Below are 26816 nucleotides of genomic sequence, written 5' to 3'. Positions count from 1 at the left end.
CTGTTATCAAAGATGCTCTGCTCCAGTACAGCAATCATTTGCTGTACTCGGTGCCTTGCCTGCCAGCATTTAATCCTTTCTATGGCTATCATATGCCTAACTCTGCTTTGTTTGGGTTTCCTTAAGTTATATCACAGAAGCTTTCTTCTGAAGTTTAGGGGAAAAGTGTTGGCTTCAATTTTAAGTCGCTGTTCTTCAACACACAAGTTCTGAATAGTCACTCCTTCTGCATATATTCAAAAAAGTGTGTTTTGATTTAGCTTTATTAGACTTAAAATCAATACTGCTTTTCATACCAAAGTTCAACAATTTTGTTTATAAGCTGTGAAATGGGTACTATTTGCACTCTTAAAGAGAGAATTGATTTATTTACCTGTGCTGGATGTAAAAACAGTTCACAGAATTTTTTTCTCCATGTAAAAATCACTAGCAGGCTGAGGATTAAGAACTGTGAATTTTATCTTGCTGCTGACCTTTCAAAAGTTTAATCCTGTGTAAGTTGCAGCAAAAATTATATTTTTCCCTTCATTTTAGCAGGTGCTTTCAGAAAAGTTAACTTCCACAGAAGTTCACTACCTCTAGTTAAGAAAGTCTGGTTAGATTGACTCTTTTAATTCTTGCAGTTTATTTCTGTGCTGAAATTCAGTGTCCTAAATTTCCTCTGAACTAAGCTGTTAAAAGAGTACAAACTTCAAAGATATCTGTATAATGGCGCCTCATTTTTTAAGACAAAGTTTATGGAGTAATTAAAAAAAAAAAAAACTTGACAAACAAGAAAGCAAAAACCTTTAGAAGGTTGGTCTAGCATTTACTTTTTCTGGATGTTAATTGTCAAATGGGTCTCGTGCACCTCCCTTGTGGATTTGCTAATGGAGTAGCCTGCATAGCTGTGTAGGCCTAAGAGATAATAATTTCTTTAATCAAGTGCATCATTACTTGGGACACAGGATTTCTATGATAGCTATTAATGCCGGAGTTGACTTGATCTTCCTCTTGCACTGTTGTTTTTGTAGTTCATGAGCTATAGTCACAGTTTTTGCTATCGTGGAGCTGAGTCTTTGAGGGGAACACAGTCTGCTTTCAATCAGATGGGTTATACTTTCTCAGTTAACCTCTTGGATGCTTTCAGATCATATCAAAACCCAACGAGCCCGCTCGCCAGCATGAAAGCCACCCTGAGGAGACAGAAGAAGAATTACGGGAGCACCAAGCCCTTCTGGAGGAGCCATACAGCGACAGGGTCGCAGGCCAGAAGGAGGCCCCGGGGCTGGCCAACATGGTGCAAGTGAAGCAGGAGCCCATTGAGAGCGACGAGGAGGAAGCAGAGCCGCAGCAGGAGCTGGAGCCCGGGCAGAGGCAGGCCGAGCAAGAGCTGCTTTTCCGTCAGGTGAGCTCTCCTAACTTTGTCAAGGGGGGGCCTCTCTGCTCTCCCCTGACAAATATGAAAGAGTCAAGTTATGTCCATGGCCACAATGATACCGTGGTAGTAGCTAGAAGGGTATTGTATGCTCTAGCAGTGAAGTTGAGTTGTTTTGCAGCATATTGAGTGAGGGAATTCAACATAAGTACCATTATTGGAACCGTTGTCATTCTTATAAGACACGATTGCCTTATATTAAAAAAATAATAATAATAATATTCTGCTAATGTTGGGCTCTTTCCATCATTAGCCATACCTCTAATTCCTCCCAAACCCTGGATGCACAGTCCTAACTAAGCAGTCTTGAAAAAAACGTATTTTCTTTTCAGTTACTGTGTCTTCAAGAGTGAGTAAATAGATGGAAACGTGTTAGGGTGTAGATGGAATGTGGCCCTTCCTGGGGTACAGTTCAGCTGGACCCATGCCCTGACCCGGTGTACTGCATTGCCAGTGCGGTGGCAGGGGTGACACACGAATGGGACTAAGTCACCAGAGCAGAGGCAAGATGAGAGTGCTGCTTCTAATCACAGAGCAGGGTTGAGGTTGGAGACACAAGGCTGAGGCACCATGCGGTCATGCCATTTGCCTGCTTTCAGTCTAGCAGTGTGCACGTCTGTGCTGCATAACATGTGTTTGTGCTCATTTGGCAGGTAAATGAGGCAAAGACTGCAAATGTAATGTTTAAAAATCCTTAATAAACATTTTTACAGAGGCACCGCACAGGCTTTCAGCACCTTTCCCCTTCTCTTCCCCACAGCAAGCCCTCCTGTTGGAGCAGCAACGCATTCACCAGCTGAGAAATTACCAGGCGTCGCTGGAGGCAGCTGGCATGCCGGTCTCCTTCGGAGGGCATCGGCCTCTGTCCCGGGCACAGTCCTCACCTGCCTCGGCCACCTTCCCTATGTCCGTACAGGAGCCACCCACCAAGCCAAGGTTCACAACAGGTAACGTTTTGGGCCATTGGACACCTAATTAGTGAGGCTTTGGTGACTGCTTTGCCGTATGTTATCCTTTTCTTTTTTGCTTTCAGAAAGCAGGCAGTGATTGTACAGAAATGACAGGAAGGAGGTGAAGTATACTAATTTGCAGCTCTGCTCTAGCCCTGTGTCCATACAAAACCATCTGCTTCAGTTTTGTAGGTGCTGAATCTATAGGTGCTGAATCTCAGTTATATTTGTACTCCATAACAGCCTGCGGTGTTCCAGGATAAGATTCCATTGTTTTATCTGCTGTTTTTCTTCCTTGCCTTTCCCCAGAGGGGTATGCACCCTTCAACCTATCCAGAAAAGATCTGGAAATGTAGCATTGTGCTTAAGTATATTCCTCCAGGAAAAAAAAGTTAAGTTATATGCTACAACAACGCTGATCTAAATGCGAGGAGAACAGAGGCCAATGTTATTGAGAAAGGACACCATGCCAAATGGTCCTGGGAGATCTAAGGCCATCCGGACCTGTGGTGTCTATTGGCTGTGTTTTTCACATCTTCTCTAGTCCCTGCACAAATTTTTCATCTTAAAAATATGATTGTGCTCATAGTGCATGCTGCACTCATGTGGTGCAATGCAGCAATGGAAGGAAGGTGTTAATCTCTGCACAGAGATCAAAGGTGAAGAATAATCGTTCTTCTCAAATCAGTGAGGCCTTCTGACCAACATTTTTCTTCTCCAAATCCTTTCTGTCTCTTCAGTAGCTTTAGCAACAGATAAAAGTTAATTGCATGCAATTTTTCAAGTGCTGTGTTGGGGCGTTAGGCTTATTTTAGTCTTCACTGCTTTTTCAGTCTTCTCTTCCTCAAATGTCAAGCTCTATTTTATGAATGAACATTTTGCCATATGGCATGCACCCTGGGGAGAGGAGAGGGGAAAAAAAGTTGCCCTAAATAAGGGAGAGTCAAGATTTTGTTCCTCTTTGATTTATCCATTTAATCTTACTTTAACCCCATACTTTTTGCATCATTAAAATCAGCGCTGTGGGTTGGGTTTGTTTACAGACTCTGATGGTATATTAAGAATGATATGTTACATATGACTTTCTTCTTCAGCTGTTAGGTCCGGAGTGGGAAGCATGTGCAGTCAACTTTCCAAAAGCACAAGCAGTGTCTAATTTTTAAAAGTCAGCCCTTCAAGTCTATATTTGTTGTTAATAGTTAAATCTTGATATTTTTTTTTTTTTTTTTTTGGTGAGCTGAACTTTTAATACGACTGGTTGCAGCATCAGAAGGAACAAGATTATTCTAGAGTTTGGCTTTTGCCAAGGATACAAAGACAAGCAGGCCCCTGGCTTTCAATCAAACCAAATGAAATTTGAGCATATGATACACTTAGCCCCAAATCTTGATGCTTTGAAAACAAGGAAGGAAGCCTGGCCCTACTTTAAGAGATTATTCATTCCTTTTCTTTTTGCCTTCTCTTCCTCTGGTATTTAAGTTGTCTTGTCAATCATGTGCAAGACTTTGCCCATACAATAGCATTTCGTACCAGAGGATATATGTTTTAATTAAATATGTGCTGCTGAATTTCATTAAAAATTATATAAGAATGTAGTAATAAGATTTTAAAGAGTGCACTTCTTTGAAAAGTTACTAAAAAATGTATGATTTATTTTCCTTGGCATTAGGGTAAAAAAGGTGGCTTAATGTAAAAAAAGCAGAATATCATGTTGCTTGTATACAGTACCAGACATTTACTTAATCCAGTTCAGGGATATGAAGAATGTGTAGGGTCTTTCACCTGTTAAACATCCTTTTTATATCGTTTACCCCCACTAAGTCTCAGAGGCTTGACTTTTCATTGGTTTTCCTTTGTGTGGTCCTTTACATTTGTGCTGTATGAATGGACAAGGAATGAGACGGATGCCATCAAGGAGGCAAACTTTTTTTGTCATGGGATGACGCTAGTAAAGATGCAGGGCATGAAAGTGAAGCTGCAGTTGCCATATTCGTGGATACTGGATGCAAGAAAGTTTTCAGGAAGGATATTTTTTTCCCCCTTTGGTTTTCTTTATGCTTAAACAAATAGTCCATTTCGATTCCTCTCTCTACCCAGGCCATGAAATCTCTGTTTGCTTCTCCAGAAGTCTTTCGGGCACACCTAGCTACTAGATACCACCAACTGGAATGAAGGAGTAGTTAAATTAATCAATAGTCACCACTATTTCCTCATGGTGGCTTGGAGAAAAAAAGGAGCAACCAGGCACAGAAAGGAGCGCCCGACGTTTCAGATGTTGAGCATGTGTGCACGGCTTAGATGGGCTCTTTCTTCTTGAAGCTGTCTCCTGCATATCACAGATAGCATGTTCAGAGGTGGATGCTCTGCCTTAATCACTAGGATTGAACTGTTCTTTGAAGGGCAGGAAATGAAAGTCTTGCTTGCTTTTCAAAGCCAGCAGTGCCGAAGTGCATCAGGCTTCTTTTTCTCAGGGAGAATCAGTCCGCCTGAGAGGCGACTGCTTTTCAGACTGATTCTATCATAATTATGTGCTCTGGGTTTCATGGAAATTAAGGCTTGAATTGCTGTGATCTGTCTGTGAGGAGGTACCCTGTTTTGTGGCCTTAATGAAACACACCAAGATCACTCTAGCTACAAGTATAGCTGTCATGAGGTCAGTTGTCCAACACGCAAGGAATTCTTCTTCACTTTTACATTAGGATATTCTGTAGAATATTCTGAATGTGTTCTCTGAAGGGGTTAGGACCACATGGCTTGAAATCCTGTTGTTTTATGTGTGCTGTATCTTCCTATGGCAGTGACCGTTACCCACAACTTGAAAGGTATAATAAGAAAAGAACAGCACAACACACCTCTCAAATATGCTGTGCGTGACTGCGCCTGCAAGCTGAAGGCAGTGTCCTTCCTGACATCCTCGAGGCAATCGGTTTTATGTCCTGCAGCATGACACTTAATTTTTCCTTCGTACTAGCAAATGAAAAGAAAGCTAGTCCTTCAACCTGCCCTCGCCCGCCAAGTAGCCCTCTTGGCTTTAATGAATATTTCTGCACACGCTGTTCCACACATTTGAATAGGACTCCTCAGGCTAGGCCGTTAATTTGCATAACTCCAATTATCTAGTCTGATCTCCCGTAAAAAATGGTTCCACAAATTATTCTGATGTTCTGCATTAAAGTATTTTTCATTTACGATGAAGGCATTTATTCTCTCCCGCGCAGAGCAATATAATTATCTGAGCCTCAAATCATATGTTTGTTCTGCCAAGAAAAGCGAGTCGGTTAGGCTTTAGTGCTGACCTTTAAAAATGATTGTTCTTGTGTCTTAAGGAGTATTGCTTCCAGCACCACTTAATTTAACTCGTAATGGCCAATGTAGTTGAGTATTTTAAGCTTAAATTGTCAAAGCTTTGCTTTGTGTGTGTCTTTGAGTGTCCCCAACCAGAGAAAAGACCTTGGAACAGCTCCATTCTTTCTCAAGGTTTAATTTAAAAAAAAATAAAATTAAAAAAATGATACATGATTTCAGTGCTGAAAAACATCGAGCCACTACTGCTATCACTGAATCACTCAACCAAATTACTTAATGCCCACGGTCTTAGGTTCCCGTTAGCGTAACCGATAGGGGTGTGCAGGCTGCCTACCACCCCCTTTGCCAAAAACCTTTATGTTTAACCCCTGAGGGTCCCCAGGTTCGTGGCCAGGAGGAATGCTCTAGGCATGCAGATTGTACAGGTTTGGGATGTCACAGGAGTCTGTGTGTCGGACATTACTGTCAGGTACTCGCACCATACCACATTTTATACAAATCTTTTAGGGAGGTGTTTCTGTGTCCCGCATTTCCTGGCTCTTCTGGACTCATTTAGTGTCTTTCTGCCCAACTTGAACAGTCTTGGAATGAGGCTTTATTATCAGCATAACATTTAAATGTGCACATAATTTTAAATATAAACGTAATTTTTCAGCTCTTGTGGATGTTGATGTAGAGGTGCTGGTCTGGGTGGCTGAGGATTTAGCTTCCTGCTTCTGTCCTTAAAAATACAACTGTCTTTGCTAGTATCAATAAGATCTGCTAAATTATCTTGACTGCCTAGTTCTGATCTGAAACCAAAACCTCTCCAGAAAACCTGGAAATACCTGGCAAATCTGGGGTGCTGTAGGAAAACCAAGGAGCAGCTGAAGAATATAAGGTCAATCCAAAAACCTGATTTTTAATTTTGGACTTGCCTTTAATTGATTCATGCTGGCTTCTAACTTACCAGATGTTGCCCAGAAAATAGGGAAAGCTCCTTAGCCAAATGTGCTTTGACCAGTGTTAGCAAAAATGTCTCCAATTCGGGATTTCACAGTTAGGCTCTTGTGTTGTTGCTCACCTTTAAAAAAGCTGAGCGGTGGTAAGAACAGTGCGCGTGTTCGTGCTGTGCTGCTGGATGGGCTGTCTGCCACGTCGAGGCACTGGTGCCCTTGGAGGGTGCAGTCCTCGAGGGTGCATGGAAGGCATCGAACAGAAAGAGCCAGGGTTTCACCCAGACTGATGAGCAGCTGTCTAATAAAAGATTTATCTCTTGGTTTTGTTGAAAATTGAGGGTTCATGAAAACGCACATGAGCAAAGGAAAAGGCAGACTTTGCACTGATTTAAGGGTGCTTGAACTTAGAAGAGCATGAATGGAAATTTGAGGGGAGTTTTCTTGGGCAGTTTCCTTTACTGCTGAACTACTGCTTCTCATATGGTGTTTGTAATGCTTGATTCTGCCCATTAGCTTCTCATAAAGTGTGCTGGGAACCAAACCTGGGACACTTTTGCAGAGCTTTATAGCGCAGTCTTGTTGAACTGAACCTTGGCTAACCCAGTCCCTTAACCGGCGCTCTGTTCTCTTCCGAGAACTCAGTGTGGGTTTTTTCTTCTCCCTTTACACTCACCTACAGCAAAGTGAGGAGTTGCCAGCTGCCTCCCCCAAGGCTGAACAGCTGGAAGTGTCAGTGCAAGAGTTTGCCACGCGGGGGAAAGCCAACTTTGGGGTGGGAGAACATGCCATTGCGCAGGCGAAAACGGTGCGAGCCCGGCTTGCGTCGGAGCGGGCGCCGTGGTGCGTGCAGCAGCAGCACAGAGCCCAGCTCCAGGCTGTGTGTCCACATATCTTCCCAGGGACATCCTCTCCAGTTCCAAAGTGTTGGCCTCTCTTTGGGACCTTTGATAGACAAATTTGCTCTGTGTTCTCAGGCAGACATTTCTCGCCAGAAACCCTTTTTTCCCCCCGGCCTTGTACTGCCTCCCAATTTGTACTGTTCCCAGGAACTTTTGGCTGAAGGGAAGACTAAATTAAAGCATTTTACCTCATCTCTTTTGCTCAGGTATTTTGTCACTAAGACTGCATAACTGTGGAGAAGCTGCTAGTTGTGTACAGGGGATTATTGGCTACAAAAATCCTAACTTTGACTCCAAAAATGTGCCCAGGCAACCCCGGAACAGGACCTGAGGTCTCCTACCCTGTCATCATGCCATAAATATTTGGTAATGATGGAAGATGTTGCTGCCTGGCTCGCACGTTCAAGTAAAGCGATGCTGCTCAATATCCGTGGATGGTGCTGAATAATTATTCCCAAGTAGTCTTAATTAATATGTTGTAAAATAATGCTGGTGTGAAAGCTTCAGCATGGACTATTTTATGAAACGGAGTGCCTTCTAGTGACCTATTCCTTTTGTTTTTTTAATCCAAAGCCCGAGAATCACCTTAGCAACATTTATAAAAGTGGAAAAGTTGTAACTGTCCATCTCTTTTCAGATCACTTATTTTCACTCAGCTTCTCATACTTAGGCTTTCATTTGTGACCTCCTTCTGTCACCCTCATAGCTTCAGTGTTGCTGGTGACTAATTTCAGTATTTTCTTGAAGATTTCTAGCGGAAGGAACCGTCGTCACGAGTTTGGTTGTGTTTCAGAGAAGCTGTGTATATGGTCTGCAGGATTTCAAAGTTGTTGTAGGTCTGGGACTCCTGTCTCCTTTGTCTGCAAGTGCTCTGTTGAACAGAGCACGCCGTAGTTAAAACTTGATTTTTGCTTGTTTGTTTTTTAATTTTTTCCCTCTGTGTATGTGGCAGAATGGTTGCCATTCCCCGTGAGCAATTCTGTCCTCTCTGCTGCAGGCCTCGTGTACGACACCTTGATGCTGAAACATCAGTGCACCTGTGGAAACACAAACAGCCACCCGGAACACGCGGGGCGAATCCAGAGCATCTGGTCCCGGCTCCAGGAGACAGGTCTCCGTGGCAAGTGCGAGGTAACGGCGCCGCCGGAGAGGAGGGCAAGGAAGTGTTTTCCAGGGTGGAGGAAGGGAAAAAGCAGCTGTGCGCAGGCTTTTCCGAAGCGCGTTTTTCCGAGCCTGGATCCGGGTTTGGAAGCGAACGTGTCCTCCAACCCTGCCTTTTGCGCTGCTCCGTTGCCACCGGGACGTGCAAGCCTCCACTCTCCAACTTTTATACTGTGCTCTGCTTTGCAACTTTTACAGCTTTTCTCTTCAGTCATAGTAGGAGAAAATGCCCATCAACAAGTTTGTATTTCTGTTGTTTGTTTGTTTTTTTTTGTTTTGTTGTGTTTTTACTCCAATACCCTTTTTTAGGTAGTAGTCAGCTAAAATGAAGGTTATATTATAGAAGGAATGAGGGTTGAAGGGTGTTACTAAGCACTTTTCATCAAAACAATTTACATTAATTTTGTTGGATGTGTATGTTCTAAGAGCAAAGAAAAGCTTAGGTACTAAAATAAGCAGAAATGAGTGATTAATAATAAGCACTAATAGTTAATGATAATCAGTAGTAGTGTTAGTGGTCGTAATGATAAATTGATAATATTTGTTCCTTGATTCTCGGAGTGTCCAAGGAGACCGAGTTGTACCGTATGTGTGAACTTCACCAGAGCCTGCCTGGAAATATTTCCTGAGCAATAAGAAAATCTTTCCACGTGGTGGCAGCATTGACATTAGCTAAAGTTCTCCTGTTATATAGGCTTATTTATCACTGAAGAGAGCCAGGAGAAGTTTTAAACCTGCTTGTGGCTGAAAAGGCCCATTAAATTGTATTCTGGGATTATGCTGATGAAACCCAAACCCCCTGTCATTGTCGCAGCTCCAGGAGAAGCCGTAATCACAAAATGCCAACTGCCTCCTACAGCTGCTACACTTAGGTCAGAGATGGTCTTCTCCAAAGCGTGAAGTCCTCCAGTGTCTGATTCCAAGCAATGGCTGTTTTGTTGCAATAGGAATTGTTTCCTTAATTTGGTATTTTGGGTTTCTCTCGTGACAGCTCTTGGGGTTATTTGGACATTCGCCTCATTTCTACCCGTTTCCCTTCTGAAAGGTGGTAAAATGCCCGACTCTTCCTTTTTCTGATAACCCTAAATACAGAACATCAGCTTTCTTGCCTCAGCCCCTGCCTTTCCCTCTTCGACGGGCGTCCTGCCCTTTTGGGGTAGCCAGGCGCTCTCCTGGCACCCAGTCGTTCTCCTGTTCTTCATTGCTGCTTTTCCCTCGTGTCTCCAGATCTGTGCTTATTTTTTTTTCTTTATCATAACTTTTCCCCTGGCCTTGCTGGGCCCAACCTTGCCCTGCTTCTCCAGAGGTGGGTGTTTGAAGAGTTAATAGTAGCTCTGCTATGACTGCAGCAAGTCAGCAGCAACACCCGCAAGACAGAAATCAGAACTTTTGCGAGTGTGTGTATTCTATTTTCTGCTGAGCTCCTGCTTTACCCTAGGTTATTTTCAGAGTATTTTAGATGTGCTGACCAATGTATTTGGACACAATCTCTTTTATCTTCAGCATTTCAGGTGTGTTGTCCTATCCATCAGACATTAGACGCTGCTTAAGTAAGCTCAGAGTGGTCTAGTGTGAAAATGGTGTGTCATTATGGAGTTAATGCATTTATTACCACTTATATTTGCAAAAGGACAGTTTAAACTTCAGTGTTTCCTTAGCCTCGTATTTCACATTGCTTCCTTCAGCGTCCAGTTGCTGCGGTCTATGTGTGTAGTTCAGTTCTGTCATTTGTAAGTATTGGCTGAACACTGATAAAAACTGGTGGGAAAGACAAGGCTCCATTGGAGTCGTGCAGGAAGAACAGAGCCAGTCTTTTCGCTGCTGGGCAGCGGGAATGCAAGCACTGCATGCTGCACTAAAATGCAGTTCTGCTTTCTGTGCAAGTGCAAACCATTCTGAGGCTGTCTGTAAACTGGAAATTTTCACTCTTTGCTTCTGTTGTGCAAATGGGCTAACAGATAAATACTTTATTGTACATCCATGCCAAAAAAAAAAAATGCTTTGAAATTTCAGAAATAAACCCAAGCAACAGACACGCTCCTCTGAGACCTGACAAGTGCTGAGCTACTGTCATTTCTCCTGAATGTGACAGAACCAATATAGAAGGGGCAAGAATAATTTTTAGAACAGGAAAAAAACACATTACCCTGTTTTTCCGCAGTGAAGCAGATATGTATTTGCAGGAGTTGTCCAAAGAGTGTTTAATATGCAGCTACAGGGAAAATATGCACCGGATTTGCAGCGAGATAGGTAAAAGTTTGCCAGACTTGCACAAGTTAAACAGCCCTTTTGAGTGAAAGCGGTTGTCCAGATGCAATGGCAGCTTGCGGTTTAGAGCATTGCTTGTTTAATTAAGTTAGCGGTATAAAACACGGCAATTACTCCAGTATATGCCCCGAACTTTAAAGCAGCAATTATCTTGATTGAGGCAATCTAAAAAAAACCCTCTTTCCCCCCAAACAGCAAGCCGCAATCACTGGAAGGAGCAGTGCTCCCAGCCCCGGGGTGGCTGCGGCTGCGGAAGGAGGACCCGCAGGGCCGGCCTGTCCCGCTCGGGCTGCTCCGAGGGCGGAATCGCTCCCTGCTCCGGCCCGGCCAACCGGGAGGTCTCCGAATGCTGCTCTGCTCCGAAGAGCTTCAGTGGCCGGTGCCGAGATGCTTCTTGTGAAAACAAGCAATTTTGGTGGCTTTTTGAGCCTCGGGGCAGGGCCACGGTTGGGACAAGCCCTGGGTGCTGGTCTCTCAAGATTCATATACTCCTATTAAAACGTCAGCCTTCTTCTGAAATTTCTCCAAACATCTGTAGCTTCCCTTCAATCAAGGGCAGCGTGTAGAAGGACGGGTGCCATCTGTGCCCTGCTAGTGAGCACAGAGCCTGGCTACATTTGTAGGGCACCTGCATTAAATGGGAGCAGCTCTTGAGGCCAGCAGAGCTGAATTTGTTTATGGTCATGGAGGACCTGGCAGGTTATTGGAAAGGGCCGCCCTTCCCTTTGCCTGTTCCCGTAATGCCAAGAAATACAAAATGCTATTTCTGTATGTAAAAAGAGGTAACAGAGGCAGACTTACTGGGAATGAAAAACGAAGACGGGAGAAATGTTCAGGGGGAATTTGCCAAAATATTTCCATCCCTTCTGCGTCTAGTGTTTTTGCGATGATTGCATCTCTAATGGGCTGGCGGGTTTTTGCCTCCTCCTCAACCTCAGGAAGTGTTCGCTGGTGGAGCAGAGCATGTAGGAAAGAAAAGCGGGGCTGGAGGATAGAAATGCAAAATTATGAGCAGTGGATGCCTAAGCGCTCTGGCCGAGCTCGGATTTTCTACCTCTTTCCAGCTGGGATGATTTCAACAAAGTGGCTTCCCATGCACCTTTAAACACACTGCAGAGGTGTGCGCTGATGTGTTGGCTCTGATGTGGGACTGTCTTTTGCATGTTCAAGTTAAGCCTCCCGAATAAGCTGGACCACTAAGAGAAAAACAGGAAAAAGGTCTCTAATTTGCAAAATCTGAAGTGAAGTTGGTTTCCCCCTGACTTGGTAGAAGCAGTGCTGTAGGCTTCAGCGGAGCCAGGACTTTGACTTGAGAGTGTGTCGCCCTTGTCGGCTCCAGCTGGCAGCAAGGGCAGGGGGAGCAGTTGCAGGATTGTTTGCTGCAGTATTTCCCATTGCCCAACCCAGCCTTCATCACAAGGTAACGAAAGCAAAGGGTTTAAGGATGTAGGGTTTCCAAGGTCAGTCGAAGAGCAGAAAGCTTTCAAAGGACCCTGCATTGCTAGGTTTGGTTTAGGAGAGCGGCGTTTTGGGGAGGATTTTTGAGGTTGGCTTAGCAATCACCATGGGGAAGCGCGTGCGGGTTTGGACGGCTGCGTTTTCATCAGTGAATCATTGAGGCTCTTTCTAATGGTTTACAACCATTATAGTTGGTCAAGTAGTCCCTGAAATAGTCAAGTAGTCCCTGTGTAATGTAGCGAATGCTCAGAGGTAAATATGTTTAAAATAAACCTCCAGAGGTCCAAGGATGGCTTTATATGTCAAGCTAATATTTTGAATAAGGGATTAAAGCAAAATCTCTCTCTCTGAAGATGAATTTTTCACAAGAGAATGCCTTTTTTTTTTTCTCACTGTCTTTATGATTTGCTATGTGAAAAAGAAAAGCTCTGTAATGTGGGTTAAGCCGAGCTTTATTGCATATGCCTAGAGTGGGATTTTCTTTGGCCACAGGGAGAAACGAGCTGTGCGTGGCAATCAGTGATTTCATTGCCGCTTCCCTTTCCTCTTTCAGTGCATCCGTGGAAGAAAAGCGACCCTAGAAGAGCTGCAGACGGTTCACTCAGAAGCCCACACCCTGCTGTACGGCACAAACCCTCTGAACAGGCAGAAACTGGACAGCAAGAAGCTTCTAGGTATGGTTCACTGTGGGACGGGGTCACCTTCCAGACCTCAGGTGTCCACTCTGCCACCACAGCACCCACACTGGCAAGTGCTCAGTGTCACTGCTCAGAAAGGTGGGCTCCTTCTGTGCTCAAATTAGACTGCTCTCAAGAAGACCCATCCCACCTACTTTAAATGCCTGCCTGAGAGTAGTGCAAGATGCATGTCCCGTTCTTAGGAGGGATCCCTGAATGTTGGTTATCTAAAATTGCTTTTCTTTAGTGGCTTCACAATCTGAAAAGACCCTCTATGATGAGGAGAGATAATTTGATACCTTTGGATGTTCTGCTCTGCACATTTGTCAGTTATTCATTCCTCGGAATTACCCTCCTAAAGACATGGAGCTGTACCAAAAAACCAACTTTCTAGACATCAACAAATAGCTGTCAGCTCTGTGTAGTCTGCAAGTAAGATGCACAGGCCTGTTAGGCCACCCTGCGCTTGTTGAATTTTGATGTGATCTTGGGGTCTAGCTCTGCCTGAAACAGGTCTGTATCTGCCTTAGGGTTTTCCTTGCAAATGGTCTAGAGGAAAGTTGTTGAGAAAGTCAACCTCACCCATAGCAATCAAGTCATGTGAGTTTTAGCAGCTTCCTGAAATGTATGTATGGCAACACTTTCTCCTCCCTTCATTTTTTGCCCTTTAGCAGCAGTAGGTGATTGGTTGGAGGGGCAGTTTGTGGAAGTTCTCATGTGGATGTCAGGAACAAGACAGATTCTGGAATCTAGAAGTTGAGAAAGTTTATGTTGGGATTAGCTTCACTTTACATGATATAAAAAGAGGATTAACTTGATGGTTTGCATATTGCAGTAGTCACAGCAAAAGAGCTGGAAAGAATTTGCAACACAGTCAGTATGTACATTAGATCCCCAAAGAGGAAAGCTATTAGCCAGTTGTTTAAACATGTAATTAGCACTGTATTTATGGTGAAGTTACCACCTCTTTAAAACCTAGAGAAATGAGAGGTAGACACCTTTGGCAGAGTGATCTCGCAATTAATATGTGCACTTTAAGTAACTGATGACATCAGGTCCTTGGTAGTGTAAAACTCGGTGCCTTGCGTAAGGCATGTCTGGCAGTGCAGAGGAGTCTCCAGCTCGTTTGCAGGTGCAGCACTCCACACTGATTGATTTGGTTGCAGATTTCTGGGACTAATGAACTAGCGCTGAAGATCAGGAATTTGTTCTGAGCCTCCTCCGTGGATCATACTGCCCGTAACGTGGTCTGGACTGTCCTGTAGCATTTTTGATTCCTTGGTTTTACCAGGCTGGGCCAGGTGCTGGAATGTTTCCTATGCATTCAAGTGTCAGATCTTCTCACAATGCTACCCCATTCCCATATTCCCTTTGTATCAGTGGTGCCAGCAATATGTTTGGGAAAATAAGAATTTTATTGGATGAGTTTGAGCATTTGCGGTTGCCCAGTTTCGCCGAACCATTCCTGCTGTTTTGTACAGAGAATCTGAGCAAAGAGAAGCTCTTGCTCTACCTTCCATGAGCTCGCTAGTTTTCTTGTGTCTTCACATACCTTTGAATAGCTCATTTTAAGATACCTGTAGGGATCAAGTTTATTCTCTTAGTGAAGAGAAATAATTCTAATATAGGGGGGTATTCATTTACAAAAAGTTGCCTCTTATGTGTAATTTGTAAAGAAGGTGAAGTTGTCGAGGAGCGATATTACTGACAAATCAGTTTGGAGGTTCACGTATTCGAGATGTCTAGACTAGATCTAAGCTGAGAATATACCTGAGGCTCCAGTGATGGCACAAAATGCAGTCTAGCAACTATTTTTTTAAATGTTTGCTTTCCAAGGCTGCAGCCACAGGCAAGAGGTGGAGTCCCTGGGATCTCCAGTAGTCATCGTTCTCCAGCAGCTCTTAATTGCTGGGAGAACCTCCCTGAAAAAAACCTCAGCTTGGTTGTTTGTGTGGATGGGGTTCCCCATCCCCATCCACTTGTTTTGAGGGTTTGAGGGCTTAAAAAGTTCTTAAATGTTTAAAACAGCTTTGCAGGATGCTTTTAAATATGCCAGCAGGCTACTTCTGTGCAGGGTTTGAAGTCTGAGGCTCACACACTTAAACGTATGTCTGAGAGAGCTGAGTGTCTTCATAGTCATCTGCTTGAAATGCAGTAGCTATCTCTGTAAACCCTTTTCTTTCGATAGATGTAGGAGCAAGAAAAACATGGGAAATTTCAACCTAAAAGGAATTGTCAAGCCGTGAGATGAAAACAAGGGTTGTTTCATTTTAAGCTTCTGTAAGTGGTAACAGGGATGTCCCTTCATCTTGGCAGGTCTTGAGGAGGAAGCAGGAAGGAAGTAAATAGCTCAGATTTCTCAGCACTGTAAGCAGGTGTCGATTCGCTCAGATACCGTGGCCCAGCTGAATACTCACACTTCCGAAATAGATATTCTTCTGAAGAATGTATTATATAATCCCTCTGGTCCCATAATAAATCCTCCTTTTTGAGTGTAAGGCTTTATTGAGAGGGTGCCTACTCCCCACTAAGTGGGAGAAGCTGCTTGCTGCTGTAGAAGTCTGCCATCAAAATCAAAGTTATCTTTCCCAGAGGAACCTGAGCATCACAAAGATTGTCTTTCATGAGGCTTTATCAGGTGGATTTGAAGGCAGCCGTTTTCAGCACAGGTTGCACAACCCTTCTCCTTGAAGCGTTGCTAAAATCTCAGGGTGAAAAACAGAATCCATCCCTTCCTTGGTAGCGTAAAGCATTGGGACCTATTGAACAAATTCAAACCTCAGCAAATGAGGCTGTTTTGAATTTGCATTTAGCAAGCATAAATTGTCATTTGAATGATATTGAAATAAGAGGTGGATTGTGAGTGAGAGATGTGGTAGGAGGTGCAAGGCAAGGTGATCTGAGAACTTTCCTGTGGATCCAATGGAAGAGCGAATCTGGCAGCGCGCTCAGATTGATAATACCGAGGCATTAACTGTGCTTGGAGTTGGAAGGATAACGTGTGTGTCGGCGAGGCATCTGACGCCAGTTTGCAGTCCTGTGGATTTCTGTCTACATGCTGATATTGCTGGCATAAGGGCACGGAAAGTGATGCTGCTCTTCTTACTAGTTACTAAACGAGACTTTTTCCTCCACGTTTCGCAAACCCATTAAGAAATAAACCCAGGTTTATTTCTTAATGTTTTCCTCTGTTATGAAGCTAATGTGCTCCAGAATCCTGTAGTGAATGTGTAGGGGACTGATAATTAGGGATTTGTTTTGTTTTGTGATTTCCAGTCCTCCTTCAGTTGAAAGTGGTTCAAGTACTCATCTCGGAAGACATGCTTAACAGTTATAGGTAGCATCTCAATTACTTAGGACGGTTGCCTGAAATGTAGAACAGCACATAAACCTTTAAAAAAATTGAGTTTATAGAGGACTTTAGTGCTGCAAAAGGCTTTGAACAAGTGCATATATATGCTATGTATGCACTGAAATATAATTGGGTTATTTGTGGCTTTTAGGGCATTGTAATGAAACCAAAGTCCATAACTGCTGAGAAAAATTTCAGGATTGCCATAAAATTGGATCCAAACATGGGGAACTTTGATTTTCTGAGGACTTACTGGATTTTTTTAATATATATATTTTTTTCCTCCTGCAGGTTCTCTAACGTCAATGTTTGTCAGGCTTCCTTGTGGCGGTGTCGGGGTGAGTACTTGCTTTAATGTGTAAATAATGTCCTGTTTGTTCTCCGAGTCCCATGGCTAACAAAAATTGTTGCTTTGCATTCCATCAAGCGGGTAATTGCAACCAGATGTTACCCATAAACACGGTCTGTCTGGGGTGCAGGGTTGCAGCGCCGGCCCCACGTGCGTTTCTTCAAAAGCAGCATGAAAGATTTGAAACCGTTCTGGAGTCCTGAAATGTGCGCGACATCCAGAGGCGTGTTTTGTCTCTGGCTTTTGGGATGCAAAAACTCATTTCCCAGGCAGCGATGTTTAACGGCGTGGAGATTACTGCGTTTTAAAGCAACCGCTGAAGACAAAAAATGCACCACAGCGACGCGGGGAGCAAGATGGGCTTTCATGTTGCCCGCGCTGCATAGGTGTTTCATCTTCAGTGTTTGTACTTCAGAGCTGCCTGCCTAATAGTGCAGGTGGAAAATGTATTAATAAAATAGCGATATTGTGGGATAATATTTGGGAAGTTCCTGTGAATAGTAAGGTATCATAGTTGTGTCTGGGCTGTGTTACTGTCCTAGAATAAAACGGCTCACGGGTTGCACAGTACAAGGGAGTTGCTGTCTTCAATATTTGGACCTTTCATTTTTGAGGCTCTGGGCAATTGCATGAGAATTCTGGAAGAGGTGACTAAAATATCTCTGTCCATCATGTAAAAGCTGAGCATGAGTTTTCATCTGTCCAGATTCCCCATTAAAAAAAAAAAAAGGAGACTTTTCTCATTTGCTTGTTCTCAGAAGATTGAAAAAAAAATTAAATATGTTGAAAGTTTAGGATTTATTTTGAAGCTTGAAAGCTTGGTGAAAGTTTTCCTTTCAAGTCAGACTTTCTTCTCGCAAGTTTGTGTGGAGGGTGACACTACAGAAAATCTGAGCGAACAGGAAGGAAAAGAATGAAAAGAGACAATAAAAGGCATTGTGTTTGAAAACTCACAGTGGTCGTTCTTATGCATAATTGTAGCTCGTGAGGTTGAATTTAGAGGTCTGGATTCTGTTATGGAAATGAAACAAAATTGTTTTCTTCCTGAGTCTTTGCAAAATCGCTGCTTTGAAAATTATCCTGTCAAAAAAAAAAAAAGAAAAAAAAAAAGAATAATCACCATTTATTCATACTGCCACCACTGAGCACTCGTAGAGATATTTTATTTTGTATTGTAAATATGCTGCAGTCTCCTAATTCATGGCAAATTTTTGGCTAGAGCTTAAAAGGTTTGGATTTACTCTGCCCTGCAGTCAGGCATGCCATTCAAAGCAAAAATTATCATTTGCAAATGAAGACTGAATGGTAACAAGTAGAGACAGTGCCTGAGCCTAACGCAGTCCCAGAAGTCTTGCATTAAATCTGAAATCAAGGCAGGAATCACGCCGTGCTGCTATTACTGATATGCTGGTAATATTTTGAAGATAGTGCTTGCAGTTAACTTTATAATCAGTTGTCTCTATCTATGTAGTCTTAAAATATTAAATAAAGCATTTGCTAACTTTTCTACAATGTTTTACTAAGTTCAGGGATATTTCCACATTGTAGCGGAAAAGCTTTTTTTAAAAGCAGCAGTTGGCTAGTAATCAACAGCAAGATAGTCAAATCTATTGTAATGGTGATTTTTTTTTTTTGGTCTTAAAAATTTTGTTTTGTTCTTGGGGTGTGGGATGCATTTCTTATGACTATATAGACAGCAACTGTGTGTTTGTAGGGAGAATGAGTATGTGGTAGAGAATGATTGGCTACAGCAGACTGAGCAGGGAGTGTTTTGCACTTTATTTCGTATGGATGGGTTAGGTGTGGACCATCTCCTCTGGAGCATGCAGTTGTCTTTCCAGGTCCTTTCAAGCCTGTTTTACTGTCTTTGGAAGTGCAAGAGTTGTCAGGAAAGTTTGCTGTGCAGTGGTATGTTTTACTGAAGAAATGCAGGGAAGGCTGTGGGCTTGGGCGTGCTGGTTTTCTGAAACAGGTTGTCCTTCACAGCTCTGGGCAGGCAAGGCAGAAGAATATGATGAGCAGGTTCTTGAGGATAAGTTTGTGTGCTTGGAAGCTGTAGATATTCCTAGGAAGTGGGAATGACTTTCTTCCTGTCCAAAGAAGTGTGGCTACAGCTAAGATTTTTCTCCTTTTCTCTTTTCTTCTCTGCAAATTTCTCACATCACATGTCTCACCTGGCCGTCCCCTGGTCACATTACAGAGCATTGCTTTTCCTCCTCGCTGTCCTGGTAGGTTTGTGGTTTATTCACCAGCTCTCGTGGTCTGAATCGGACACCTCAGTTGGCCTCGATGGAAATGGGGCAGCGTATCAGTAATGTTGTCACATTCCGTTTTAAATGTTTGGAGGAATTTATGAATTTTCACGAGTTCTCACTAGGGAATGTGACAAAGAAGGTAAGAGAGGAGGTAAAAGAAACAGGAAGAAGTTAAATGCAAATCAGTTTGTTGCATGAAACCTTTCAACCTTGCTCTTTAAAAGCCAAATCACAGTATTGCAAAATCAACGGGATAAGGGTAAATTGGCTCTGCAGGGCTCAGAAGCTTTTGAGTTTTCCCTTATTCATTTGTTTTATAAGAGGACCCTTTACATTGTAGTAACTGGCCCTAGCAAACCCTTTCCCATCTGCAAACATTCTGATCTTAGTGGGAACGAAAAAAAAGCACAGAAGCCCTTATATCAGCAGATGTGAGCTCTGATTTAAACAACAGTAATTTATTCCTGCTGATCTTTACTCTAGCAACATCTGCACGTGCACTCTGCAATATTTTTGCTTAGAGATACTACCTTTGCTTCTCTATAATACATGATCTTTTCTTAGTATCTTACATGCACCAGGGCATTACATAATTCAGGATAATCAGAAGTAGATTTTAGAGAAAAAATTTTGAGCTGTGAGGATCTGCAAAATAGTCCAAGCATACTTGCATCTTAATACTTCAAGTAGTTCAAAGGCCTGATATTATAATATTGAATATTTTCTAACTTTTTCTGTTTTCTTTCATGTGTCTTTTCTTTCATCTAACCACATTCCACAGATCATGGTATTAATGTTTTTCTTTTCCAGAATAAGTTGGGTTTTTATCCCCCCCATTGTCGTGTCTGGAGTAGAGTATGTAAAAATATATATGATCTCTGTGTGCGTGTGTGCTCACCTGTGCAGGTGAGCAGCAACATGGAGTAGAAGCAATAAAATGCCACTGAGTGCAAGTAAGAAGAAAGTAATTAGAAAGTCTTAGGAGAGCAAAATGTGGTTAAGTAATCAGTGTTTCAGAGCACCAGGAGGCACACTTGGGTAGAGAGAGTTCCCAGGCTGCAGGGATGACTTGTGCTGCTAACTCTTAAGGCGATGAAGAAAGGAAAGCAGAATCCCTGTGTTCTCCTTGGCTTTGTAGAGTCTGGAGCTGCTGCGGAACATGTTGCTGCGGGTCCTTATTTTTAAGTGCGACGCATTCCAGCTGAAGATGAGGATGATGCAACCTCTTATAAGATCCTCTTCACTCCAATTTGAAGTAGTTCTGCATTTGTATATAGCACAGCATGCAGTGCTGTATAGGAACCTCATCATACATATTAAGAAAGACTTCAAGTTTATATAGAAGGAAAAACTCTTTCAAGCCTCACCCTAATAAATCTTAGGCATTCTTCCTAGAAAAGAACCCATGTCAAACTGCTGAGCCCTCCTTTCCTGTGTTCCCTCATCATTTTGCAATATTCATCTGTGTTGCGGAGAGTAAGGCCGTGCAGCAGGTCACAAGCTTTGGATTCCATCTCCCCACTTCTGCAGCTCCTCAGCTCCTGTGAGAGCTCGTGTAACTGAAACAGCAGCTCCTCTGTTGGAAAGAACAAGTCAATAGTATCGCTCTCAAGAAGACAAGTGTGCTGACCAGGACAGCTGCTCCCAACCCAGCAGGTACAGAGGACTGCATGACTCTGACACAGTTGTATCATCCACTTCAAGAGAACAAAAAGAGAAATACACCCTGTCAGAGCAACAAAAGGCAAGAAATACGCTTCCTCTCTCTCTGTAAAGTCCTTCCAGATGGGAAGGCTGATGTGCTGTCCCAGCAACAACTCCTGTGATGGCAGCTACATCAAAGAAATCGCAGGCAGGGAGAGCCAAATAATGTTTCCTCTGTAATGAACCTCAGAATTCAAGAATGATGGAGGGGTCAACAGCAGCCCGTGCACCAAACAGCAGCAGCTTTGGAGTCAGAGAGCAGTCCAGCTCAGGGCCACATTAATAACATTTTCCAGCATGGCAAAGTCTACGCCCCTATGCTGCGAAGCAGGGATGACTTCAGTGGGACTGTTCAAACACTTACAGTGAAGCAGATGATGAAGTGCGGCCTTGGACGTGGGCCCAGTGGTCTCCAGACATCCGTTCTGGGGAAGGTGGCTGGGTGTTAAATCCTTATCTTGGAGATGTTTGTGGGCAGGGTGGAGCCACGGAGAACCTGTGCATGTGAACAGACATCTCTTGACCAAATCCTCCTCTTGTTTGGCAGCTGAATGCAGAGGGTGTTGCAGAGTCTTTGAAATTGGCCATCAAACTGCAGGTGGAATATTTTTTCTAGGAACTTAATTTCTTTCTGCAGAAAAAATAACTCTTCAAAACCACTCTGTCTTGCCCTCCCCATTCTTGTTGAAATGCTGCCAATGTGAGCCTGGCTTTTTCAGGCATCAAAGGGCCTCAAAAGTGTTTGGCTAAGATGCTTGATGATGATTTTTGCATGCCTTATGGGAAAAGTTAGCAGAAACAAAAGTCTAAGGATGTCTTAGGGGATCTGTTGGACCTACCTAGTCTAGATAAAGACATACTTATGACATGTGAATTTCTCTCTTTTATTTTTGTGTTTTTGTTTCTCTGATGATTTATTTGTGGTAAATAAAGGCGGTCCTCTATAGTTTTGCATCCACTGCAAGGGCCTGGTGCTTGCCATGGTAGGACAAAGAGAGAGAGGGAATCTCTTGGCTGCAGGTGGCCTGAGACGTTTCTTTCCAGACCAGGAATGATTGTGAATACTCTGACTTCACAACCATCTTCAGGGCAGATGTTGCCAGAAGTTGTCACAGATAACGGGCCTGGAGTTATCTCCACTGGCTTTTGTGCAGCCATGAAGGAGGTGGATCAATCTCCTGCTGAGCTGCTTGCATCTCCCTTGAGCTCAGCAAGGGACCTGGGGGCCAGGCGAGACAACCTGTTCCTTTCTTTCCCTCTTTCCCATTGTTTCCATAAATACACTCAGCGTGGAGAGCTCCGTGAAAAACAGCGGCTGGTCCTTCACATGGGGCAAATACTGCCCTTCCCCTGTGGTGGTTCTTACTCGGCCAAGCTCTCCTGACGTGGGGCAGGCTGAGTATGCTGGATTTTTGCAAAGGCCATGACTGACGAGGAGAAAAGGAGCTTTCCTTTCATGCCGGCACGCAAACGGACTGGGGCGCTTCCTTCAAAGGAGACCCCAAAGCAGCTCTAAGCAGTCCCCACAGGAATCCCCCTGCCTTCTTTTGCACTTTCCAACAGAATCGTAGTTAAAATTGAGGAGGCATTTCACCATGTGTCTGCAAACTAATCTTGCTTTTGTACAGTTGTTGAGATTGATGTGGTAAAAGCCAACACGTCTCACTTTTTGTTTAAATTAGAACATGATCTCATATAATAACGAAGCAAAGACTTGCTCAAGAATGCCTTTCCTTTTCTTTCCTTTTGTCTAGTTGCACATTTTCTAAGGGGAATTGATCCTAGGCCTGTCAAATATTTGGCATTTAAGTAAATGTCTGTAGTTAGCACCTAGATGTTGAAGGTCTGTTGTTAGCTTTAATGAGACAGAATTTATCTTACAATTCTCTAGGGAAGTCACTGTCAACATAAATCTGGCACAAGTAAGTTGGGCAGGCATTTTTTAAATGTCCGCTGTTAAACATCATTCTTCATTGTATCCTCCTTATTAATAACAGTGTTTTAATGTTTCTTTTTTAAAACCTCTTTATTTCACTCTGGATCTGTCCAGTCCAGCATTTGCAGGGAAATACCGTCCTCTCTGAAGAATGTTGGTAGGAGGCACCTGGAAACTTGCAGTGCTTGAGATACTGAAACCGTGCCTCTATTAATGGCTTTGAGCCTTCAGCACCCCAGAACTGTTGAAAATTGTCTCTTTAGTGCCGTTTGCTTGGACAGGTCCTGAGTAACAACATTAGAGTCATCATTATTGCAGTAGCAACTGCCCGTTGGCGTCGCTGTGCTGATGCACGTTCAGATGAGATCAGCTGTGTGAACACGAGCATTTCACGTGTTTGGATGACCTCCCTGCAGAGCAGGAGTCTCCGTTCCTGCCGTTAGCCTTACTGCTCCTACAAGTGGTTTCTTTGTGTCTCGCTTAGGTTGACAGCGACACAATCTGGAATGAAGTTCACTCATCTGGTGCTGCGCGCCTGGCCGTGGGCTGTGTCATTGAGCTTGTTTTCAAAGTAGCCACCGGAGAATTGAAGGTTGGTATGATAATAACATGTAGCTTTGATACCAGCTCTGTGCAGGAATCTGCAGAACGTGGTTCATGGCTGTGTTGTGCAGGAGGTCCAGTTAACTTTATTTTAATGGCACCATCTGGCTCTAGTCATAAAAATCTTTGAGGGTATCAGCAAGTGAACAGCAGACTCCTGGTGCATGTTCTTACGTGCTGATTAAAAAGAAAAAAGAAACCAGAGCAGCAAGTGAAATCATTATTAAGGGATATCTGAGGGTCTTGCTGTTGACTTCAGCTGGGCCAGCTAATTTGCTGGTTAAGTGATCTCATTCAGAAAGCTTTTTTTTCCTGAATGGAAGGAAATACTATACTAACCAGTTTCCATAAAGTTCATGTAGATATTTTTCCCCTCCTTCAAAAAGAGAGCATCATGCACTGCTGTAGTCTTGTGAGAAAAAGAAGAAAATAACCAGGGGAAAAAAATCCCTTCCTCCCCACCCCTCAAAAAAATAATTAGTAATTCTGGCTGCAAATCTGCTTGCGTCTCTGTGAGGTTAATGTTCCTCTGCCTCATCTCCTCCTCCTCCTCTTTTTGTGTGTAGAATGGATTTGCTGTTGTTCGACCCCCAGGTCACCATGCAGAAGAAAGCACACCCATGTAAGTATGCATAAATACTTGGATTAACTTGCTTTAGTGTCTGTCTATAATGTGATCTGCAGCTATAAATTGAAATTAGTTTATTATTGTGTATCTTATTGTTGTTATTTCTATGCATCAGCAATATGTATGATGCTATGCATCACCTATATGTAGGTATATGTCTTAGTAAGAACTGCATCACAATTATGCTTTACAAAAACACTCTTTTTTTTTTACTCTTTTGAATTGTCTTAGGTTAAATATGGATGTTTCCTCTCAAGTGAGGAAAGCAAGGATATGCTATTAGCATATCAGATATAATGTTGTGTCCTAGGGTTAAAACATGGGCTGGTAAAGGGTAGGAGTGTGAGGTCTTCATGAAACATTAGCTGGAGCTGGGCGTGTTATAGGGGTTTGGTAGGTTGGTGAGTGCCCCTTGTCCAGAGCAACATTGCAGAGGGCTTTGGAAAGCCTGGAGTGTTCCCTGTTCCACAGAGCTCGCTGGGCACCTGCTGCCTTATGGCTGTTCTGCCTTCCTAATTGAGCACACATGCATCTTTTAGGGAGGAAAGGGGAGTGAAAGCAGTGGGAAATTCTTCCTACTGTGTTATGTCTCAGATGATAGATGTATTGGGACCAAGGCAAACCTATAATTAACACCTCTTTTTTTCCTCTCTCTCTTTTTCTCCTCTCTCTCGTCACCTCCAGGGGTTTCTGCTACTTTAACTCTGTGGCGATTGCAGCCAAGTTGCTCCAGCAAAGACTGAATGTTAGCAAAATTCTTATAGTGGACTGGGTGAGTAATCATTGATTCCTACCCATGAAGAAAATGGATGGAAGTTCTGGTGGTATGGTGGGTTTTTTGGTTTTGGGTTTTTGTTTGTTTGTTTGTTTGTTTGTTTTTGAGTTTTCTTGCAATGACAGCTCAGGCCCTGTAAGTCAATGAAAAAAGTATTGTCTGCAAGCTAGAAAGCCTTTGATTTTAATTTTTTTAATAAAAGATTCCTTAGGGAGTGCATAGGTTTCAGAACAAAATTAGGATTTTAATTGCACTCTTACCTCTGCAATCCTGAGCAAGGCCTTCCATAACAAGACCAGAACACAGTTGCAAGGATGGATGATATTGCCAGTTGTGGTGCTTTTTTCCCCTCATGGTTATAGGGCTTAATCTCTGTTATCAATCTCAGCTCTGCTTTCAAGAAGTGGTGACTGGTTATGGGAAAGGACAAGAGTCTGACATGGCTTGGCCATCTCTTTGGGTGGTCCCAATACCTGGCCCCTGGGTCAGTGCAGCCTCCACTGACCTCCCACTGACTGTTTTTTTTAATGTTGGAAAGTAGGGGCATTTTGAATACCCCTTGCCCGTGATTCATTTGTGCACTAAGTAGCAATGCAGCAGAGAATCTGCACTGTGAGCTTGTGATGTTTAACCCAGATGGATCCATCCTAAGCAAATTGTGCGCCCTGGCTTCAGTGTTCACCCTACAGACTGTTCAAAAACACAGAACTGGGGTAACCGACATAGCCCTTCCTTCCTCTTGTCCTGCAAGGTTGTGTAGGAATTCAGTTCTCGACAAGAACATTAATTTTGTCTTTGGTTTTGATACATGTTGGACATTGTGTTTACTCCTATTAATCCTGTTTTGTTAAATGGAAAGTATAACATGAAGCCAGCTGTGCAATGTAGATTATTCTCATTTGCAATAAGATCTTCAGTGAGATCAGAGCAGCCCAGAAAGCAGAACACCTTCCCATCCCAAACTGATGGCTTTACTCTGCGTTGTTACAAACGTACTAACCTTCCTCATGTGATACGATCTCTGTCCCTGAAGGATGTGCACCACGGAAATGGTACTCAGCAAGCTTTCTACAATGATCCTAATGTTCTTTATATTTCACTACATCGCTATGATGATGGGAACTTCTTCCCAGGCAGTGGTGCTCCTGATGAGGTAAGAACATGGATCCAGGTAGCATCTACCTTCGCACTATGTTGCCCTGTCTGATAGGAACCACTGATGGGTGCGATGGAGGTGGCCTAAAAAACCTTGGGCCTATCGACCCAGTTTGGGGTGTTCCTGTGCGTCCTGTCCAAGTCTTAAAACTGCCATGTGCATTGCGAAAGGAAAATCCCTTGGTAAATGATCCAAAAATGAATTCATGTAGTTAGACTCTCCCTGATGGGACAACCTGTTCCAAGGGACTCCTTTGCCAGCTGTCCCAGACAGCGTCTCCTTCCGTGCAGGACAGGACTTGATGGCTTTCCCAAAGCGGGAATTAAAGCAGTTTTGTGAGATGAGAGAGGAACGGGTTGTCCACGGCTGTGCCACCAACTCAGTGCCGTAGCCCTTGGGTTTCCTGGCACAGTCCTGGAACTCAGCACCTCCTCCCATTGGGGATAAGGGAGATATTGCCAGATACTGCTCATAGCGAGCGCTGCATTCACATTTAGCAGTCTGCATAGTGGATATTTAGCTAGAGTCATTCATGCCATGGGACAAATCCCAACAATTACGGGTAGTTTCCTCGGAGCCTGCTGCAGAAAGGAAGGCTGCGCACGTTACAGTGGAAGCATTTTTTTCTTCTTGGCCCTTCACACAGACCCTTCTTTCTTTCTAGGCTCTAGCCAAGACCCTGTTGTTCCAGAGTGAGCTTAATGCTGTCTTCTGAAAATGTACTTTGCTAAGAAAACTTAATCAGCATGGAAAGTGTGCTCTGTCTTAAGCCACCCCTCCCATTTGCCCTAAGTAGAGATAATATGGAGATTTGCAATCGTTCCTTACCCAGGACACTAAAGGAGCTCATTTCCATCCATGTGAGCTGACCTCAACAGAGAGTTCTATGTTATGTACTGTAGTGGCAGAAAACATCTGCCCTGAGCTCAGCACACATGGGGACCTTTCCTTCAGGCTGCTCGCGTGGTATTTATCGTTCATCCT

At 43.4% G+C, this 26816-nt stretch overlaps 1 protein-coding gene across 5 annotated transcripts in view; it reads left to right on the top strand.

Moving 5' to 3' along the window:
• HDAC4 (histone deacetylase 4) overlaps positions 1 to 26816 on the top strand; it is a 211375-nt gene that overhangs the window by 164582 nt on the left and 19977 nt on the right. For all 5 annotated transcript variants that reach the window (XM_088526970.1, XM_088526972.1, XM_088526969.1 and 2 more), the window contains 9 exons: positions 1130 to 1387; positions 2178 to 2364; positions 8508 to 8641; positions 12951 to 13071; positions 16718 to 16764; positions 23155 to 23262; positions 23840 to 23895; positions 24586 to 24673; positions 25710 to 25829. In XM_088526970.1, the coding sequence (XP_088383096.1) occupies positions 1130 to 1387; positions 2178 to 2364; positions 8508 to 8641; positions 12951 to 13071; positions 16718 to 16764; positions 23155 to 23262; positions 23840 to 23895; positions 24586 to 24673; positions 25710 to 25829 (1119 nt within the window). The remainder of the gene's footprint in view (positions 1 to 1129; positions 1388 to 2177; positions 2365 to 8507; positions 8642 to 12950; positions 13072 to 16717; positions 16765 to 23154; positions 23263 to 23839; positions 23896 to 24585; positions 24674 to 25709; positions 25830 to 26816) is intronic.

The sequence above is a fragment of the Tinamus guttatus genome, unplaced genomic scaffold, assembly GCF_059628265.1.
Source record: "Tinamus guttatus ecotype Peru unplaced genomic scaffold, ASM5962826v1 Tinamus_guttatus_pri_ptg000260l, whole genome shotgun sequence".
In the NCBI taxonomy this organism is placed as follows: Eukaryota; Metazoa; Chordata; class Aves; order Tinamiformes; family Tinamidae; genus Tinamus; species Tinamus guttatus.
This window is presented reverse-complemented; position numbering and strand designations above follow the sequence as displayed.